The 21,281-nt window shown below is 39.8% G+C and overlaps 2 protein-coding genes and 1 pseudogene across 3 annotated transcripts in view; all 3 read left to right on the forward strand.

Moving 5' to 3' along the window:
* The window catches only part of BTBD8 (BTB domain containing 8), a 108,388-nt gene extending 105,219 nt beyond the window's left edge, over window positions 1-3,169 (forward strand). The window contains exons 18-19 of one of the 2 annotated variants that reach the window (XM_067726898.1): window positions 1,085-1,173; window positions 2,731-3,169. In XM_067726898.1, coding sequence (XP_067582999.1) covers window positions 1,085-1,173; window positions 2,731-2,787 — 146 coding nt within the window. In that variant the 3' untranslated portion in view covers window positions 2,788-3,169. The remainder of the gene's footprint in view (window positions 1-1,084; window positions 1,174-2,730) is intronic. The other variant, XM_067726899.1, reaches the window with a different exon arrangement.
* A 5,441-nt stretch (window positions 3,170-8,610) lies between these two features.
* LOC137208983 (DNA damage-regulated autophagy modulator protein 1 pseudogene) lies at window positions 8,611-9,195 on the forward strand (annotated as a pseudogene).
* A 1,748-nt stretch (window positions 9,196-10,943) lies between these two features.
* C2H1orf146 (chromosome 2 C1orf146 homolog) overlaps window positions 10,944-21,281 on the forward strand; it is a 28,348-nt gene continuing 18,010 nt past the window's right edge. Inside the window, exons 1-2 of the mRNA XM_067709992.1 lie at window positions 10,944-10,994; window positions 16,887-17,201. Of these exons, the coding sequence (XP_067566093.1) occupies window positions 10,944-10,994; window positions 16,887-17,201 (366 nt within the window). The remainder of the gene's footprint in view (window positions 10,995-16,886; window positions 17,202-21,281) is intronic.

The following is a 21,281-nucleotide window of genomic DNA, read 5'->3' on the forward strand; positions in this document are numbered from 1 at the left end:
GTGGTTGAGAGTCCACCTGCTGATGCAGGGGACACGGGTTCGTGCCCCAGTCCGGGAAGATCCCACATGCCGTGGAGCGGCTGGGCCCATGAGCCATGGCCGCTGAGCCTGCGCGTCCAGAGCCTATGCTCCGCAACGGGAGAGGTCACAACAGTGAGAGGCCCACATACAGCAAAAAAAAAAAAAAAAAAAAAAAGAAGTCTGATGCTATTCTGATTCTTTATAAGTAGTCTGGAGAATTTTAGGATTCTCTCTTTGTCCTCAGAGTTGTAAAATGGTATGAACCTGTGCTCAATGTGGGTGTATTTTCATCCATTGTCCTAAGCATTTGGCAGGCCTTTTCAGTTTGGAAACTCACATCCCTCAGTTCTAGAAAAATTCCCTAAATTAGCTAACAATTTCTTCCTCCCTCTAGTTTCTCTGTTTGTATTTTTGGAACTCCTATTATTTAGACATGAGACCATTAATACCTTTTCCTTCATACTAATCTCTTTGTCTTTGTTCTTTACTTCTTGAGGTATTTCCTCAATTTTATCTCCCAATCTTTCCATTCAGCTTTCCATTTTTCATTATTGCTATTATATTTTCTATTTTGTTCTTTGAAATTTCTCTTCTTAATAGTATTTTGTTCTTGTTCCTTTGATGCAATGTCTCCCCCTATTGATCTGAGGATATAATTTTAAGTTTTACTCTCTGAACAGAGAATTTCTCCAAATTTGCTTTTTTTCTATGTGTTTGTTTTAGTCTCTATTTTTTACATTAGCGGAATTTGTGGGCTGTTTGCTTATACTTTAGGGACTCAAAAGCTTTTTTGAAAACTCTGTGTGAGTGAGTGGGACTTGCTGCTGACAGTGGGCCTCTCTGCAGGGTCAGCTGATGGGGCTCAATTTTTGTAAAACACCAGTGTCAGTATCTTGAGGTCTTTTCACCTGACCTGGTTCAGTGCTTCATAGAGCAATCTTCCTATTGCTTGCCTGGAGGAAATGACCTGGATACAAATATTCTAGGCTGTGACTGTGGAAAGATGGTTGAGGGTCTCACTTTCCATGTGTAACTAACTGTTCTCTTATCCTCCTATTTTCAGCAAACTCCACTTCCAACTGCACTTGCAGTCCCCCAGTCAGAGACCCTCATGTTTCCCTCTTCAGAGAAAGAACCTCCAGTTCTGCTGAGGTGAGAGACATGGAATCACCTGGCCATGAGGAGGGCATCTTGGGTTCTGAGTGCTTCTTAAACAGACTTTCGACAATTCTTCTAAATTTTAGTCACACCTCTGGTACACCAGAACCTCTGGAACAAATTCCTAAGCCTCTGGGAGTTCTGAGTTACTTTTTGACTTTCCCCATTGCTGGCTTAGGCTTTAGCTTTCTTGGATTTATTAGGTTAGTTATCACTCCTTTTGCTTAGAGCTTCCCAAATGTGGTTACCATCTCCTCTACCATTCTGTTTTGTCTTTGCTAATGTACATTTTTATTTTTATTTAAATATCTTCAACATCATTTATAAGATTTACATTTATTCATTTTGTCATTTTGTTTTATATTTTTATGGTTTGCGCTTCTTTCTTGTTTTTTATCTTTTTTCTCTATAAATCAGATTTTATTTACTTTTCTCTAGTTTTTGAAAAGTCAGTATTCCATTTTTAATTCTCCAAACAGTTAACCCTATTTTCCCTAAAACATTCTTTAACTTATATTTCTCAAATCCACAAGAATCAAATGTGTAATTCTATCTTTTGAGTTTCCCCTATTTAAGATAAGGAATTAGCATACCTCTCCATCACTCGCCTCTGTTATGTCCTTTCTTACTTCTTTCTCTGTTATTGAGATATTTTGAATGTTTGGATCCAGATTATCATTCATAATTTTTACATAACTTCTCTAGAGTAATTCTGACTGTTTTAACCCGGCTCCCCACAAAACAGAGCCTAAGGCAAAGCTTGTGGAACTAATGCTTTGTTGGAGGGTTCAGTCCCAGGGGAGCAACAGTGAGGGGAAAAAGTAAAACAATGAAGGAAGTAAACAGAAGGTGGCAAGTTGTGCTCGGCTTCATGAGAAACAGCTGGTTTCTTGGTCACACAGGACATCTTTGGAGAAGCCAAGGGAAGTTCTGGATTTTGGAACAATTGGGAGGAAGAAGAGTGAACAACTTATGTGCTCAGTCCTATCTCTTTCCTCCCACTGCTCAAAATATGCTCAATAGGAGTTAACTACCCCACACTTCTAGTTTGTGACATGGGCCCCTACTGGCAGCTACTGGAGAATCCAGAGCCTATGTGGATTCCATTGAGCCATACAGCTCCCACTGTAACATGTATGACAGAGGCCATGCCAAAGCTGGCCATTAATACCTGCCTGGGAAGGCTGAGCCAGCTGGTGGTGTCAGAAGACAAAATGCAGTTGGAGCAATCAAGACTTATTATTGAAGGAAAGGCAAGAGCCTTTGACAAGGTTGCTTGGGCTGGGAAGCAGAGCAAGTGCTGAGCCATAGGGGTCAAGAAATGGAAAGGATCTGAAGACTTGCATAAATGAGTGCATTATACTTGTGTTTATCTTCTGTGGCCATATTTATAGTTCTTTAGATTTATGTCTTCATTTAACTCGTTTAGTGCTTATTGCCAGTCCTTCTTATCTCTCAGTTGACAGAAAAATAGCTTGTAGTAATTATCTCCTGTAATTTGGTGTGGCAACAGAGAAGTGCAAGGCTAACATGATTTTTTCTTCTTTCTAGGCAACATCTTTTATTTCCTTCATGGATGTCTGGACTACTTCTTCTATAGCGCTGTAATTTAAAAACAGTGTCAGGGGGCTTCCCTGGTGGCGCAGTGGTTAAGAATCCGCCTGCCAATGCAGGGGACACGGGTTTGAGCCCTGGGCCAGGAAGATCCCACATGCCGTGGAGCAACTAAGCCCGTGTGCCACAACTGCTGAACCTGTGCTCTGGAGCCCCCGAGGCACAACGACTGAAGCCTGTGGGCCTAGAGCCCGTGCTCCACAACAACAGAAGCCACCGCAGTGAGAAGCCTGTGTACCGAAGGAAGAGTGTCCCCCGCTCGATGCAACTAGAGAAAGCCTGCATGCAGCAAGGAAGACCCAACACAGCCAAAAATTAATAAATAAAATAAATAAATTTATTGAAAAAATAAAAACAGTGACAGGCCATGTCTAAATGTAGGTCTTTGTCATTTATTTTTGCCAAAAACATGGCTATTCCTTTCTGTCTGCATCTATGGGCTTTTTTCTCATCAAGAAAGTGTTCTTCCCATCAAACATTTGATTTTTCTCCCATTTGTTTTGGTTTCCTCTTCATGAATACCTATTACCTTTTCTCGCCTTTAGCTGTATCACCTACCTCTGACCTTTCTCTCTTTATCCTGGAGTGTCTCAAATAAACCTCATTATGTATTCAATATTCCTCCAGAATCAAGTTTTTCTTCATTGCCAATGTGGATATTTTAATTCTGTGGTTGTATAATTTTTGTATCATTCCATTCCTCCTTTACTTCATTCGTAACATTCTATTGACTTTCCACTTCAGCCTGTTGTCTTACATCTTTCTTCTCATACTCTGGATGCATGTTTATAGAACATGCATGGCTTTTTGTACTCTAAGGATGCAAGTAGCCTCTTAAAGTTTTCTTTTGGATCATGCTTTTCCTTTGAGTCTTTATGATGCCATTTCCTTTCCCTTGCTCTGAAATATTCTGTCATAGGCTCCATGTCAACTTTTTCCTCTACTCATAAGTAAGAGTCCTTAGACTTAGTGTTTATCAGCAGACAAAATGTGTATATTTCCCTTGGTCCTATTCCCTACCCACTTGTATGTATGCCATTTCTTATTTCAATTTCCATGTCTACTAGGCATGCACCTACCATTGTTTGCTCTACTGGCTTTTCCTACCCCACTGTTTGATCATCCGTTACTCTGAAATGATGGAGCACATGAAAAACTACAATATCCTCAGTGTGCACTGCTCTTAGGTTCATCCTCTCTCTGCCCCTACCTACAATGCTGTACTAGATTGGGACATTTCTCAACATGTAGTCCACTATCTTTTTCCTGCCCAGCTGTTTTTTGGAGCTCATCTCTGTGGATGTAGAACAACAGGACAAGGCAATGGAGGTAAAGGGAGGAAGAGAGAAAGGTGATTAATACAATTCTGGCTGCCTCAAAAAGTGGTGCCTACCAGGTAAAGTGATAAGCACAAAATTTCTAGTTGGTGTAGGCCCTTGATCTGAGGCAGAGTGCAAAGAGATAGATACTATGTATCTTATATCCTTTTTCAGACAGTGTCTGAATTATATGATAAAACTTGACTAGGCCTTGAAAGGAAGCCTAGGTAGGAATTTCTTTATCCAGCTCAATATTAAATTTAGGGATTTTTGGAGGCCCTGAACCAAGATGGCAGAGTAGAAGGACATGCTCTCACTCCCTCTTGTGAGAACACCAGAATCACAACTAGCTGCTGGATAATCATCTACAGAAAGACACTGGAACTCACCAAAAAAGATACCCCACATCCAAAGACAAAGGAGAAGCCACAATGAGATGGTAGGAGGGGCGCAATCACAATAAAATCAAATCCTATAACTGGTGGGTGGGTGACTCACAGACTGGAGAACACTTATACCACAGAAGTCCACCCATTGGAGTGAAGGTTCTGAGCCCCACGTCAGGCTTCCCAACCTGGGGGTCCGGCAACGGGAGGAGGAATTCCTAGAGAATCAGACTTTGAAGGCTAGTGGGATATGATTGCAGGACTTCAACAGGACTGGGGGAAACAGAGCCTCCACTCTTGGAGGGCACACACAAAGTAGTGTGCACATCAGGACCCAGGGGAAGGAGCAGTGACCCCAGGGGAGACTGAACCAGAGCTACCTGCTAGTGTTGGAGGGTCTCCTGCAGAGGTGGGGGGTGGCTGTGGCTCACCACGGGGACTAGGACACTGGCAGCACAAGTTCTGGGGAGTACTTCTTGGCGTGAGCCATCCCAGAGTCTGCCATTAGCCCCACCAAAGAGCCCACGTAGGCGCCAGTGTTGGGTTGCCTCAGGCCAAACAACCAAGAGGGAGGGAACCCAGCCCCAGCCATCAGCAGTCAAGTGGATTAAAGTTTTACTGAGCTCTGCTCACCAGAGAAACAGTCAGCTCTACCCACTACCAGTCCCTCCCTTCAGGAAACTTGCACAAGCCTCTTACATAGCCTATCCACCAGAGGGCAGACAGCAGGAGCAAGGAGAACTACAATCCTGCAGCATGTGGAACAAAACCCACAGTCACAGAAAGATGGACAAGATGAAAAGGCAGAGGGCTATGTACCAGATGAAGGAACAAGATAAAATCCCAGAAAAACAACTAAATGAAATGGAGATAGGCAACCTTCCAGAAAAATAATTCAAAATAATGATAGTGAAGATGATCCAGGACCTCGGAAAAAGAATGGAGGCAAAGATTGAGAAGATGCAAGAAATGTTTCACAAAGACCTAGAAGAATTAAAGAACAAACAAACAGAGATGAACAATACAATAACTGAAATGAAAACCACACAAGAAGGAATCAATAGCAGAATAACTGAGGCAGAAGAACGGATAAGTGACCTGGAAGACAGAATGGTGGAATTCACTGCTGCGGAATAGAATAAAGAAAAAAGAATGAAAAGAAATGAAGACAGCCTAAGAGACCTCTGGGACAACATTAAATGCAACAACATTCACATTATAGGGGTCCCAGAATGAGAAGGGAGAGAGAAGGGCCAGAGAAAATATTTGAAGAGATTATAGCTGAAAAATTCCCTAACATGGGAAAGGAAATAGCCACCCAAGTCCAGGAAGCGCAGAGAGTCCCATATATGATAAACCCAAGGAGAAACACGCTGAGACACATATTAACCAAATTGGCAAAAATTAAAGACAAAGAAAAATTACTGAAAGCAGCAAGGGAAAAATGACAAATAACATACAAGGGAACTCCCATAAGGTTAACAGCTGATTTCACAGCAGAAACTCTACAAGCCAGAGGGAGTATATCATGCCGATATACTTAAAGTGATGAAAGGGAAGAACCTACAACCAAGATTACTCTACCCGGCAAGGATCTCATTCAGATTCGATGGAGAAATCAAAAGCTTTACAGACAAGCAAAACCTAAGAGAATTCAGCACCACCAAACCAGCTCTACAACAAATGCTAAAGGAACTTCTCTAAGTGGGAAACACAAGAGAAGAAAAGGACCTACAAAAACAAACCCAAAACAATTAAGAAAATGGTCATAGGAACATACATATCGATAATTACCTTAAACATGAATGGATTAAATGCTCCAACCAAAAGACAAAGGCTTGTTGAATGGATACAAAAACAAGACCCATCTATATGCTATCTACAAGAGACCCACTTCAGACCTAGGGACACATACAGACTGAAAGTGAGGGGATGGAAAAAGATAGTCCATGCAAATGGAAATCAAAAGAAAGCTGGAGTAGCAATACTCATATCAGATAAAATAGACTTTAAAATAAAGAATGTTACAAGAGACAAGGAAGGACATTACATAATGATCAAGGGATCAATCCAAGAAGGAGATATAACAATTCTAAATATATATGCACCCAACATAGGAGCACCTCAACATATAAGGCAACTGCTAACAGCTATAAAAGACGAAATTGACAGTAACACAATAATAGTGGGGGACTTTAACACCTCACTTACACCAATGGACAGATCATCCAAAATGAAAATAAATAAGGAAACAGAAGCTTTAAATGACACAATAGACCAGATAGATTTAATTGATATTTATAGGACATTCCATCCAAAAACAGCAGATTACACTTTCTTCTCAAGTGCGCATGGAACATTCTCCAGGATAGATCACATCTTGGGTCACAAATCAAGCCTCAGTAAATTTAAGAAAAATGAAATCATATCAAGCATCTTTTCTGACAACAATTAGAGATTAGAAATGAATTACAGGGGAAAAAACGTAAAAAACACAAACATATGGAGGCCAAACAATACGTTACTAAATAACCAAGAGATCACTGAAGAAAGCAAAGAGGAAATGAAAAAATCCCTAGAGACAAATGACAATGAAAACACGATGATCCAAAACCTATGGGATGCAGCAAAAGCAGTTCTAAGAGGGAAGTTTATAGCTATACAAGCCTACCTCAAGAAACAATAAAAATCTCAAATAAACAATCTAACCTCACACCTAAAGGAACTAGAGAAAGAATAACAAAAAAAACCCCAAAGTTAGTGGAAGGAAAGAAATCATGAAGACCAGAGCAGAAATAAATGAAATAGAAACAAAGAAAACAATAGCAAAGATCAATAAAACTAAGAGCTGTTTCTTTGAGAAGATAAACAAAATTGATAAACCATTATCCAGACTCATCAAGAAAAAGAGGGAGAGGACTCAAATCAATAATGTTAGAAATGAAAAAGGAGAAGATACAACAGACACCACAGAAATACAAAGCATCCTAAGAGACTACTACAAGCAACTCTATGCCAATAAAATGGACAACCTGGAAGAAATGGACAAATTCTTAGAAAGGTATAACCTTCCAAGACTGAACCAGGAAGAAATAGAAAAGATGAACAGACCAATCACAAGTAATGAAATTGAAACTGTGATTAAAAATCTTCCAACAAACAAAAGTCCAGGACCAGATGGCTTCACAGGTGAATTCTATCAAACATTCAGACAAGAGCTAACACCCGTCCTTCTCAAACTCTTCCAAAAAATTGCAGAGGAAGGAACACTCCCAAACCCATTCTATGAGGCCACCATCACCCTGATACCAAAACCAGACAAAGATACTATGAAAAAAGAAAATGACAGACCAGTATCACTGATGAATATAGAAGCAAAAATCCTCAATAAAATACTAGCAAACAGAATCCAACAACAAAACATTAAAAGGATCATACACCATGATCAAGTGGGATTTATCTCAGGGATGCAAGGATTCTTCAATATATGCAAATCAATCAATGTGATACACCATATTAACAAAGTGAAGAAGAAAAACCATATGATCATCTCAATAGATGCAGAAAAAGCTTTTGACAAAATTCAACACCCATTTATGATAAAAACTCTCCAGAAAGTGGGCATAGAGGGAACCTTCCTCAACATAATAAAGGCCATATATGACAAGCCCACAGCAAACATCATTCTCAATGGAGAAAAACTGAAAGCATTTCCTCTAAGATCAGGAACAAGACAAGGATGTCCACTCTCACCACTATTATTCAACATAGTTTTGGAAGTCCTAGCCACAGCAATCAGAGAAGAAAAAGAAAGAAAAGGAATACAAGTTGGAAAAGAAGAAGTAAAACTGTCACTGTTTGCAGATGACATGATACTATACATAGAGAATCCTAAAGATGCCAACAGAAAACTACTAGAGCGAATCAATGAATTTGGTAAAGTTGCAGGATACAAAATTAATGCACAGAGCTCCGGGGCCAGGCCTGCCCCACTGTCGCGGAGCCTCTCACCCGGCCGCCCGTGGCTGTGCACGCCGTGGCCGCCGCACCGCGGGTCAGCACGTGCACAGCCCCTGCCTCCCAGCAGCGCAGAGCAGCCCCCTGTTCCGGCCCCACAGAGCGCAGTGCCCTCCTGGTGGTGGTGCGATGCTGTGCTTCCTGAGGGGAATGGCCTTCATCCCCATCCTCCTGGTGACCTGGTTGTCCTCCACCTTCATCATCTCCTACGTGGTCGCCGTGCTCTCCGGGCACGTCAGCCCCTTCCTCCCCTACATCAGTGATACAGGAACAACACCTCCAGAGAGTGGAATTTTTGGATTTATGATAAACTTCTCTGCATTTCTTGGTGCAGCCACGATGTACACAAGATATAAAATAGTAGAGAAGCAAAACCAAACCAGCTATTTCAGCACTCTTGTTTTTAACTTGGTGTCGTTCTAGGACTGGTGGGATGCATCAGAATGGGCATTGTAGCCAATTTCCAGGAGTTAGCTGTCCCCATGGTACGCGATGGCGGTGCCTTTTTGGCATTTGTCTGCGGTGTTATGTACACACTCCTGCAATCCATCATCTCTTACAAATCATGTCCCCAGTGGAACAGCCTTTCCACATGCCGCATACGGATGGCCACCTCTGCCGTTTCCTCTGCAGCCGTCATCCCCAGAGCTATAGGGACTTCCCTGGTGGTGGAGTGGTGAAGGATCCACCTGCCAATTCAGGGGACATGGGTTTGAGCCCTGGTCCAGGAAGATCCCACATGCTGAGGAGCAACTAAGCCCATGCACCACAACTACTGAGCCTGTGCTCTAGAGCCCAGGAGCCACAACTACTGAGCCTGCGTGCCACAACTACCGAAGCCCACGTGCCTAGAGCCCATGTTCCACCACAAGAGAAGCCACCGCAATGAGAAGCCTGCGCACCTCAATAAAGAGTAGCTCCCGCTCGCTGCAACTAGACAAAGCCCGCACGCAGAAAAGAAGGCCCAACGCAACCAAAAAGAAATAAATAAAATTTCTTAAAAAAAAAATTAATGCACAGAAATCTCTTGCATTCCTATACACTAATGATGAAAAATCTGAAAGAGAAATTAAGGAAACACTACCATTTACCACTACAACAAAAAGAATGAAATACCTAGGAATAAACCTACCTAGGGAGACAAAAGACCTGTATGCAGAAAACTATAAGTCATTGATGAAAGAAATTAAAGATGATACCAACAGATGGAGAGACATACCATGTTCTTGGATTGGAAGAATCAATATCGTGAAAATGACTATACTACCCAAAGCAATCTACAGATTCAATGCAATCCCTATCAAATTACCAATGGCATTTTTTACAGAACTAGAACAAAAAATCTTAAAATTTGTATGGAGACACAAAAGACCCTGAATAGCCAAAGCAGTCCTGAGGGAAAAAAAAACGGAGCTGGAGGAATCAGACTCCCTGACTTCAGACTATACTACAAAGCTATGGTAATCAAGACAATATGGTACTGGCACAAAAACAGAAATATAGATCAATGGAACAAGACAGAAAGCCCAGAGATAAACCCACGCACCTATGGTCAACTAATCTATGACAAAGGAGGAAAGGATATACAATGGAGAAAAGACAGTCTCTTCAATAAGTGGTGCCGGGAAAACTGGACAGCTACATGTAAAAGAATGAAATTAGAACACTCTCTAACACCATACACAAAAATAAACTCAAAATGGATTAGAGACCTAAATGTAAGACCAGACACTATAAAACTCTTGGAGGAAAACATAGGAAAAACACTCTTTGACATAAATCACATCAAGATCTTTTTTGATCCACATCCTAGAGTAATGGAAATAAAAACAAAAATAAACAAACAGGACCTAATGAAACTTAAAAGCTTTTCCACAGCAAAGGAAACCATAAAGAAGATGAAAAGACAACTCTCAGAATGGGAGAAAATATTTGCAAATGAATCAGTGGACAATGGGTTAATCTTCAAAATATATAAACAGCTCATGCAGCTCAATATTAAAAAAACAAACAACCCAATCCAAAAATGGGCAGAAGACCTAAATAGACATTTCTCCAAAGAAGACATACAGATGGCCAAGAAGCACATGAAAAGCTGCTCAACATCACTAATTATTAGAGAAATGCAAATCAAAACTACAATGAGGTATCACCTCACACCAGTTAGAATGGGCATCATCAGAAAATCTACAGACAACAAATGCTTGAGAGGGTGTGGAGAAAAGGGAACCCTTTTGCACTGTTGGTGGGAATGTAAATTGATACAGCCACTATGGAGAACAGTATGGAGGTTCCTTAAAAAACTAAAAATAGAATTACCATATGACCAAGCAATCCCACTACTGGGCATATACCCTGAGAAAACCATAATTCCAAAAGACACATGCACCCCAATGTTCATTGTAGCACTATCTACAATAGCCAGGTCATGGATGCAACCTACATGCCCAGTGACAGACGAATGGATAAAGAAGATGTGGTACATATATACAATGGAATATTACTCAGCCATAAAAAGGAACGGAATTGGGTCATTTCTAGAGACGTGGATGGACCTTGAGACTGTCATACAGAGTGAAGTAAGTCAGAAAGAGAAAAACAAATATCGCATATTAATGCATATATGTGGAACCTAGAAAAATAGTACAGATGAACCAGTTTGCAGGGCAGAAATAGAGATACAGATGTAGAGAACGAACGTATGGACACCAAGGGGGGAAAGCGGCGGGGGGTGTGGGTGTGGGTGTGATGAATTGGGAGATTGGGATTGACATGTATACACTGATGTGTATAAAATGGATGACTAATAAGAACCTGCTGTACAAAAAAAAACCAAAAAATAAGATGGTATTATATGCATTTTCTTTCATTCTTTCAGAAGAAACATACATATTTACTAGAAGGATGATTTATTTATTTGACCAAATTTATTTATATTCTCTTTCCATTCTTTTAACCTTACAGACTATAGTCAAATTAAGTCTTGATTTTTTGTTGTTGTTGTCCTTGGGTGGGTATTTATTTTTGTTCTACATTGGTTTTTGTTTGTTTGTTTTAATATTCATTATCAGCTATGGGCTCACTGACAAAAAATTTGGAGAAAATTTTAAAAAAATAGAAAAAATTCACTAATCCACACTACTATAAAACAAGAATTTAAATTCCCAGTAAAAGTTCACATATACAATAAAAAATAAATAAATAAAATAAAATAAATTTACGGATTTTTAAGTTGTCAGACTTACTTGTTTGCTGGTGTGTTCAGTTTTCATCTTAGTTGCTTTTACGTTATGACTGCAAACTGAGGCTAAAAATAATCTGTTGAAATATCTAAACCTTGAGGAAGTCATCACTGAATTACAGCTGTGCTCAATAAGCACATTAGACCAACAGCAGCACAAGGGATTACCACGAGAGACAGCTGAGAACCAGGAGAGATTTAGGTCAAAGAGGACAAATAGGACCAGTGAGGTAAGAGAGTGCAAAATTTGTTCTCAGTGCGTAAGTAGAGAACTGAATGTTTGCTTTTATTATCTAAGTCATATAAATTCATACTCAAACCTATTTAGAAACAGAAAAGCTTTGGATGTTTTTAAAACATCCGATGGTTTAATTAAATTGATCCTGTTGTTTCCAAAACAATAAATTGTCTAAATCCAATGATTTTAAGAATTATACCTGGTCAGGGTCTGAGAATATAGTACTCTGTCAGTTTTTCATATCAAAGAAAACTGGTGAAGGGCTATTTGAAAACAGCCACTTTTCTTTCATCCAACTTCCTCTATAATTCCCTGTGTGTGTGTGTGTGTGTGTGTGTGTGTCCTTTTGATGGGCTACAACATCAAGGTCGGAACATCAAGAATGAAGCAGATAACATAAAAAATGTGCAGTGGAGCCTCAAAGGAAAATGATTGTTCAACATTTGCAATTGACTAAAAGGGAAAAAATACTGAAATACATTAATTATTTTAGATCTATCCAAGTGTTCAAGCCACTAAGTAGATTCAAGGCTTCGTTGTTGCTTCTGAAACAGAGGCATCTCACAAAAAACATATTTTTGCAGTCTCATAACAGGTTGTCACTCTGCAACTAATGTGGAAGTATGGCATTGCAAGGTTTATGAAATATCTATTTCTTATTGATTCTATGCTTTCAAGTTGAATTTTACATTTTCAATCCAGGAATCAATAATTTATGGAATTAATTTTTCATCGTAACTTTCTCACAGCTGGTGAATTAGGAATGTTCTGACACTAAACAGAAATGTAAATTGAACATATTTCTTTGTAGGCATTCTAGAGAGTAGTGAATCAGGGAGTTGGGCTGTTATAGAGTTGCCAAATATATTTGTGTATTCAGTTTCAATATATTTGGGTCTGAATCTTGTAGACACCCTTAAAAGGACAACTTAAACAGCTTTATCTGTTCCATATATGACTGAATTGTGGTAATACATAAGCCTCCTGAATAAAAACTCATTATCAGGATTAACTGTTGAACTTTTATTTCTAGCAAATATCTCTCAGACAAACTAGTTAGCCCTAACCCAGAAGACCAAAGCTTGAAATAAATTAGTTCAAGCCTAAAAGTAATAAGGGTAAGAATTTTAATAAAAATAGAGGCCTCCATTGGTACTATTCATCTCATGGCTACTAAAATTCAATGAAGTCTGATATGTTATCATTGAGACATAAGCCCGAAGGAACTTTATAAGTGAGAGTGAATGACACTTCAGTATTTGACTATATTTGTTAGTGCTTAATGGGTACCAGACATTGTTCTAGATGAAAGAGATTCATCAGCGAACAAAAGAGACAAAAATTCCTTTTCTTGTGGAGTTTACATCCCAGTGAGAGGAGAACAGCTATAAACAATAAACATAATAAGTACACACATTATATAGTATGTTAGAAGGTGGCAAATGCTATTAAAAAAACATAGAGCAGGCTAAGAGAGATCAAGAGTGGTTCCAATTTTAAATGAGGAAGTCAGGGTGGGTGGGCTTTACTGGAAAGTTGACAGCTAAGATTTGAAGAGGAGAGTGAGTTATGAATATATCTCGGGGGAGAGCACTTCAGACAGAAAAGCTGATGCAAAAGCCTTGAGGCAGGAGCATGCCTGGCAGGTATGAGAAGCAGGAAGGGGGCCAATGTAGCTGGAACAGTAGAAGCAGGTGAGAGAGAGTAGTAGAAAAGGTTGGCTAGGTAATAGGGAAACTGGATCACATAGTGCCTTGTAGGTCATCATAAGGACTTTATCTTTAATTCTGAGAAAGCTGAGAGCCATTATAGGATTTTAAGCAGAGAGGAGACAAAATCCATCTTCTGTTTTAAGAGGATTACCCTGGTTGCTATGTTGAAAAATACTTTCGGGAGCAAGGCATACATAAACAAGGAGACCTGTTAAGAGGCTAATGCAATAATCCAGGTGAGAGTTGATAGTGGTTAAAACAAGGGAGGTGGTCAGGCTCTGGATATATTTTGAAGGGACAGGCAACAAGATTTCCTGATGGGTGAGATGGGGTAAATGAGAGGCAAGGTATTTAAATCTAACAATAGGTAAAATGTGAGTTATTAACAGAGATGGGGAAGACTCTGGGTGGTACAGCTTTGCAGGGTGGAAATTAAAAGTTGTCTTGCCATGTGAAATTTGAGATGTCTGTTAGTGGAAATATTAAATAGGCAGTTGTATATACCAATCTGGAGTTCAGGAGAAAAGTTAAGTCTGGAGATAGAAATTTGGGATTTGTCAGCATACAGATTACATCTAAAGCCATGAGTTCATGAGATCACAACAGTGAATACAGTTGACCCTTGAACAACACAGGGGTTAGGAGCACAATCAAAAATCTGTGCATAGGGAGACTCAAGAGGGAGGAGATAATGGGATATATGTATATGTGTAGCTGATTCACTTTGTTATAAAGCAGAAACTAACACGCCATTGTAAAGAAATATCTTTATCTCCAATAAAGATATTTAAAAAAAATAATAAATATATAAAATATAGTAAAGAAAAAAAAATCTGTGCATAACTTTTGACTCCCCCAAAACTTAACTACTAATAGCCTACTGTTGACAGGAAGCCTTACCAATAACATGAACAGTCGATTAACATATATTTTATATAATATATTGTATTCTTACCATAAAGTAAGCTAGAGAAAATATTATTTAGTAAATCATGAGAAAACACATTTACAGTACTGTACAGTATTTATTGATACAGCAAGTTTCCATCATCTGTTTACAAGATGAGTCACCTGTCAGTACCTACATCAATATTGTCTTACATGATACAAAACACTGTGGATGTTGTATGTATTACTAACACTAGACATCAAAACTGAAAAGATAATGTGAAAAATAAATTAATTTTTATTTACAAGTATAACAATTCATGCATTGGTAAAGAAGCAGCAATATGATTGTTCTATGGTAGCCTAATGTTTTTGATACAATTGCTTCACAGTAACCTAGCCTATACGCTAATGAATGAATCATTAAAAAATGTTTATGGCATACATTATTGCAGTCATAGTCATAATACAATACTGGAAACATTGTTACTTAAAAAGACACACTTACCTGTGATAATAGGCTGATATGCAGTTTCTCCAGCTATGAGAAAGAGGCATACTGTACGGTAATATAACTCTGAAAGCAAAGTTATAGAACAGTAAGAAAACTAACACTATTAATTTTACATTAAATATCACTCATGTCTATGTAAAGATAGACTAATATTTACATATATTTTATGCATTCATGACATGCCTAATTTTTTCTTAATTTTTTCAATATTTCTAGGCTAACAGTTTGTGAGTTTCTTCAAATTGTCACAAATCTCCAAAAAGATTTCCAGTATATTTATTGAAAAAAGTTCATGTATAAATGGACCCATGCAGTTCAAGGGTCAACCATATAGCCAGATAAGAAAAGAGGTCCAAGGATTGCACTTGGGGTACTTCCAAGAGGTTGGGTATTGAGGGAAAAACAATAACGGATGTTGCAAAGTAGCCTGTGAGGTTAGAGGAAAACCATGAGAGCATGGTGTGGGAAAGCCAAAGGAGAACGTGTTTCCAAGAGGAGGAAGTGATCAACTGCAACAAATGATACTGATTGACCAAGTAAAATTAGTATTGAAACTGCTGAATTTAGCAAGGACCTTGACAAGAGCAATTTCTGTGGCATGGTGGAAATTTTAAAAAGCCTAACTGGCTTTTAAGAAAAAGCTGTAGAGGTAGGGATGTGGCCTAGACAACTTAGGTTTGAAGCCCAGCCCTTTTCTCACTAGCTATATCATCATGCCCAATAACTTAATCTCTATGAGCTCCAGTTTTCTCATTTTTAAAATTAGAATAACATAAATTTTACAGCATCTATGGAGAATATTAATAGAATCATGTATGTAAAGCAGCTGGTATAGTACCTGGTACAGAGTAGGTTCTCAATAAGATTAGTTTTCCTTTCCCTCCCTACTCTGGTGAGTTGCCCAGAACTTCAGTACCCTCCCCAGAATGGACCCTTCTTTGCACTTGCCAGGTTCCCTACCACAACTGGAGTCTCTGCTCTCAACCCAGCCAAGTCTCCTTGTAGTATCACAGTTGGAGAGGGAACTGCTGTCCTGCACTCAGCCCACGGAGACCCTCCGATGCTTAATCTTGGATGTCTCCCCTACCCCTTTGCTATTAGCCTGCTCTGAAACATGAGGACCTTCCAAGGAGAGTCCTCCGGCCCACACCAGCTGCTGACTCAATTCCTTGAGCTCTCAAACCCAGAAGGTGTGGCTCCAGCCAGGTCCTGACTCTTGTAATAAGTTTTGCCATGACTTAACAAACTGTCCAGAGGCAGCAAAAGAGGGCACCGAATTATAATATCTGTTATAGGAAACTCCACACTTACAAAAGGGCTACCTCGGAATAATTAATCCACATTACAAGTGTGCACCAAAGGACTTTTTCCTGGAGCACTCTCCCCCATATTTTATAAAGTAAGACACAAATAGTTTTGCATTCTAGCCATTAGGCTCTAGGTAAATGGTGGCTTTTCTTTTTCTTTACTTTTGAATTTTTACACCAGTGCCTAATAACTTGCTGAGCTTCAGTTAGGTCTGAAAAAAATGGAGTCCCAAGAGGAAATACAAAGGCCTCTATAAGTTACATTTACGGCCATTAATGAAAATGTATTTTTACCATAATTTGGATAAACCAGAGGTCACCTTGATTTTACGTTCACAGTGGTACTACAAGAATTGAGCCTGAATTTAAGAAATTGTGAAAAATCAACTGCAGGCAACTCAAACTAACATGAAAAATCCCTCGGCTTTTTCTTAATCTCTTACCGGTTGGAGCAAATTTTACGCTCTAAAGAGCGGGGCACGCCGGGCCGTGGTTCACGGGGTCTGCGGCTGCGCAGAAGCCCTGCGAGCAGACGGGGCCGAGGCAGCCGAGCGCAGAGAACACGCCTGGGCTTCTGGCTCCGCCCGCGGAGCTTCTCGCGAAAGGCTCTGGAAGTGTAGGAGCAGCGAAGCTGTTCTGGACGCCGTGCTGATCAGGTGTGTTTGCAGCCTTGGGGATGAGGCTGCCGAGAACGTGGTTCTTCGCGTTTTTCTTTCTTGGCTCTTTTCCAGTGTGGTTTTTCCTCACACGTGCCGAGATCAGATCTTTACCTCAGGGCTTTGGCGGGTGAGAAAGGATCCTCCCCAGCCTTTTCTTCCTTTGGGAATCGTGTGGAAAGGGGTTTTCTTGGGTTTTTCATGTAGGATTGTAGAAGTGCCTCCTTTTCCGAAGCTCTGTCTTCCACCCCTCGGATTTATATTTGACTTCGGGCGGTGTTCGTAACCTCTCCCATCCTCCCACTCCCGAGAGCGGGAGAAAGTCCTAAAAAGAATCGAAGAGGGGCTTCCCTGGTGGCGCAGTGGTTGAGAGTCCGCCTGCCGATGCAGGGTACAAGGGTTCGTGACCCGGTCCAGGAGGAACCCACGTGCCGCGGAGCAGCTGGGCCCGTGAGCCATGGCCGCTGAGCCTGCGCGTCCGGAGCCTGTGCTCCGCAACGGGAGAGGCCGCAACAGTGAGAGGCCCACGTACCGCAAAAAAAAAAAAAGAATCGAAGAGGCCATGAAAACCACTGTAGGCCAGACTCCCACTTGATGACGGAGGAGACTGAACGGGTTAGCGATGTACAGGAGGTTGTTGTGCAATGTTAAATTTATTTAAATTTGGAAACTTGGGAAAGACAAAACCGTAATGACGGAAGCCCAGAATATTAGGGCCTTGGACCTGGCAAAGGCGTTAAGAGGCCATTGGGTCCAGACTGATTTGCAGATGAGGGAACGGGCCACCTGGAGGTGTGGTGAGTGGCTCACAATCAGCGATGAGTGGGGCTTGGTTGCTAGTCTAAGAGCGTTTCCCCAGAGAGATTGAGGGAACCTTGCTGCCTCAGCCCTGTTTATCTGACGCGTTCTCAGTCGTTAATAGTACGCTTCTGGGGGTCTGCGACCCCAATTCCTTTCTCACTTATTAGTGCATAAAATTAGTTAACCTTCTAAGTTTAGTTAAATTAGTTAAAATTGTTTATTAAACCTGTATAGAGGGGTGTGAGGATTTAAATGACTGTACAGGTATGCCTTGGAGATATTGCAGGGTTTGGTTCCAGGCCTTAGCAATAAAGCGAGTTACATGAAGTTTTTTTGTTTCCTGGTGCATATTAAAGTTATTTCATACTATACTGTAGTCTGTTAAGTGTGCAGTAGCATTTTGTATCTAAAAAAATAATGTATGTACTTTCATTTTAAAGTAGTTTTTTCAAAAGGTAATCATAGTCTGGGCTTCCCTGGTGGCGCAGTGGTTAAGAATCCTCCTGCCAATGCAGGGGACACGGGTTCGAGCCCTGGTCCGGGAAAATTCCCACATGCCGCGGAGCAACTAAGCCTGTGTGCCACAACTACTGAGCCCGCATGCCACAACTACTGAAGCCCGTGAGCCTAGAGCCCATGATCCACAACAAGATAAACCACCGCAATGAGAAGACCATGCACCACAACGAGGAGTAGTCCCCACTCACCGCAGCTAGCAAAAGCCCGTGCGCAGTAACGAAGACCCAAGGCAGCCAAAAATAAATAAATAAAATATATTTATAAAAAAGAAAAAAGCTAATCATAGTCTGACAAGGCAGGGTTGCCACAAACCTTCAATTTGTCAAAAAAAAATCAAAACAAACAAACAAAACCCACAGTATCTGCAAATCACAATAAAGGGAAGCAAAATAAAATGAGGTTTGCTTGTATGTTTTGTGGATGTATTATCAGGTGGATTGTTATTAGCTAGACAGTAAATTAAGTTGTATGGGAGGAAATAAAAATTTCAGTCCTTCCCCCAGACAGCCATTTACTCATTCATAAACAAAGTTTGAGTATATACTTTGTGCCAGGTGTTGGAGGTACAGTATTGGATAAAACAGGTGTCTCTGCTCTCATAGAGCTGTTAACTTGTCATTCATTCATTCATGCAATGAATGAGGAAATTATAGAGCATCTGGTTTCAACCCAGCAGGGAGAACTTTCTAATTATTAGAATTGTTCAAAAGGAGAATAAAATTGCCTTAGGAAATATTAGCTCACCATCACTGAACGTTACTTTCACTTGGATTAGTTGGTTTCTAAATTTTGCTTTAAACTAATTTTGTATTAAGTAACATGGAGATTATAAATTTGGTTGACATTAAGGAGATTATGATCTAGGGGAAATGAACTACGTTTATAAATAATTTTATGGGGCAAAATATGAGAAGTGCTTAACAGGTGTTGTAAGGTGGATTCTGAGGAAGGAGAGGTCTCATTTAGTTTGAGGGAGACAGAGATAGTTTCTTGCAGGAGGCAGAATTTCTAATGGGCCTTGAAGGAGAGGTAGGATTTTTTTTTAAATAAACTTTATTTTTTAGAACAGTTTTAGATTTACAGAAAACTTGAGATTCTACTTCACATTCCACTGCACATTGCATTACACTGCAATGTGAAGCCCGTGCACCACAACGAGGAGTAGGCCCTGCTCGCTGCAACTAGAGAAAGCCCATGCACAGCAACAAAGACCCAACGAAGCCAAAAATAAATAAATTAAATAAATAAATTTATTTTAAAAAAATTTAAACAAAAGTATGAGGAATAAAGTAAAAAAAAATGCTTCTATGAACATTCTTATACAAGTCTCCTAGTACACATTGCATGCATTTCTTTTGAGTATATATTTAGGATTGGAATTGCTGGGTTATAATTTATGTGTATTTTCAACTTTAATAGATAATGCCTGTCAAGAACTGTGAAAGGTCTTTTTACTCTACTTGCAACCTAACAAGCTAACCTATTACCGTTTTATTAATGCTGGCAGAAGATAAAAGATGCCTGGATCAGAAACAAAAGATTTTTAAAATTTTGTGGCAGAAGCAGTAACCAAAGTTTCAGGTTCTTGTTCGTTCCTCTGGCCCCCAAATTCCGCAGGGGTGTGGGAATAACATAAGTAAACCTAGGTGAATATACATTCAATTGGTTATGTTAACAGAGAGAAACACTGAAGGGAAGAACACTTGTTAATTAGTAGTAACAAGCCTGCTTGCCTCATTCCTCAATGTTTATTGCAAGTGAAAAATGGCCCGGATAAAGAGTAATCAGGGGCTTATATTTACATACCCAGCAAAAACATGCAGACAGTAAAGGCCCCTCACAGATTATCTACCCCAATGATGCCTAATCATCTTCCAAAATGGTTGTATCAATTTGCACTCTACCCATGTATAAGAGTTCTTGTTGCTTCATATCCTTATCCTTAGTTTGTTTTTTTTTTTTAATTCTAAGTTTTGTCATTCTAATGCAGCTATTCTCAACAGGGGTTCTATGAGAGAATTAAACCTGTAGAACATGGTTTGAGTGATTATTTTCTCAATTCTACCAAAGTTGGTAGGTGACTAGTACCATTCTAGATGTACAGAAGAAAAGTAAAGTCATATCATGGATGTCTTAGGGAGGGCTTGGCACACTACGGCCCATGAGCCAAATCTGGCCCTCCACACTTGGAGCCAAGAATAGTTCTAGTTCAAGTGACTGGAAAAAAATCAAAGAAAAATAATACTTGTGACACATGAACATTATATTAAATTTATATCTTAGTGTCCATAAATAAAGTTTTAAGAAATACAGCCTTGTTCATTTGTTTACTTATTATCTGTAGCTGCTTTCACACTACAATTGCAGAGTTGAGTCACTGCAACAGAGACTGTATGGCCCACAAAGTCTAAAATATTTACTCTCCAGCCTTTTACAAGAAAGCTTGCTGACCCCTGTCTTAGGGCATTAGAGCTTCATATCCCAGAACCCTAATTAAGAAGGCTGTCATGCGTACAAAATGGTATCTCCTTGTGGTCTTAATTTGCATGTAATTTATCATTTTGAGTGTGATGTAAATAAAGTGAGTATTTAAAAGGTAAGTAGAATTTTGGCAGGCAGAGATCAGGGTGGTTGTTTCAGATGGAAGAAAATAGTATGGCATGGTAGTGAGGTGAGAAAGTATAGGGTTTCTTTGGTATAATGGGCAGGACTGACTATATAATTTGCAGGGCCAGTGTGAAATGAAAACATAAGATCTCTTGTTTAAAAATTAACATTTTCAAGACAGCAATAGGGGATAGTAGCAATAAGACAAGTACAGGATCCTTTTAAGTGTGGAGCCTTGTGTGACTCCACAGATTGCATGTCAGTGAAGCTGCCCATGTTAGTG

This window comes from Pseudorca crassidens, chromosome 2, assembly GCF_039906515.1.
Source record: "Pseudorca crassidens isolate mPseCra1 chromosome 2, mPseCra1.hap1, whole genome shotgun sequence".
Classification (NCBI taxonomy): domain Eukaryota; kingdom Metazoa; phylum Chordata; class Mammalia; order Artiodactyla; family Delphinidae; genus Pseudorca; species Pseudorca crassidens.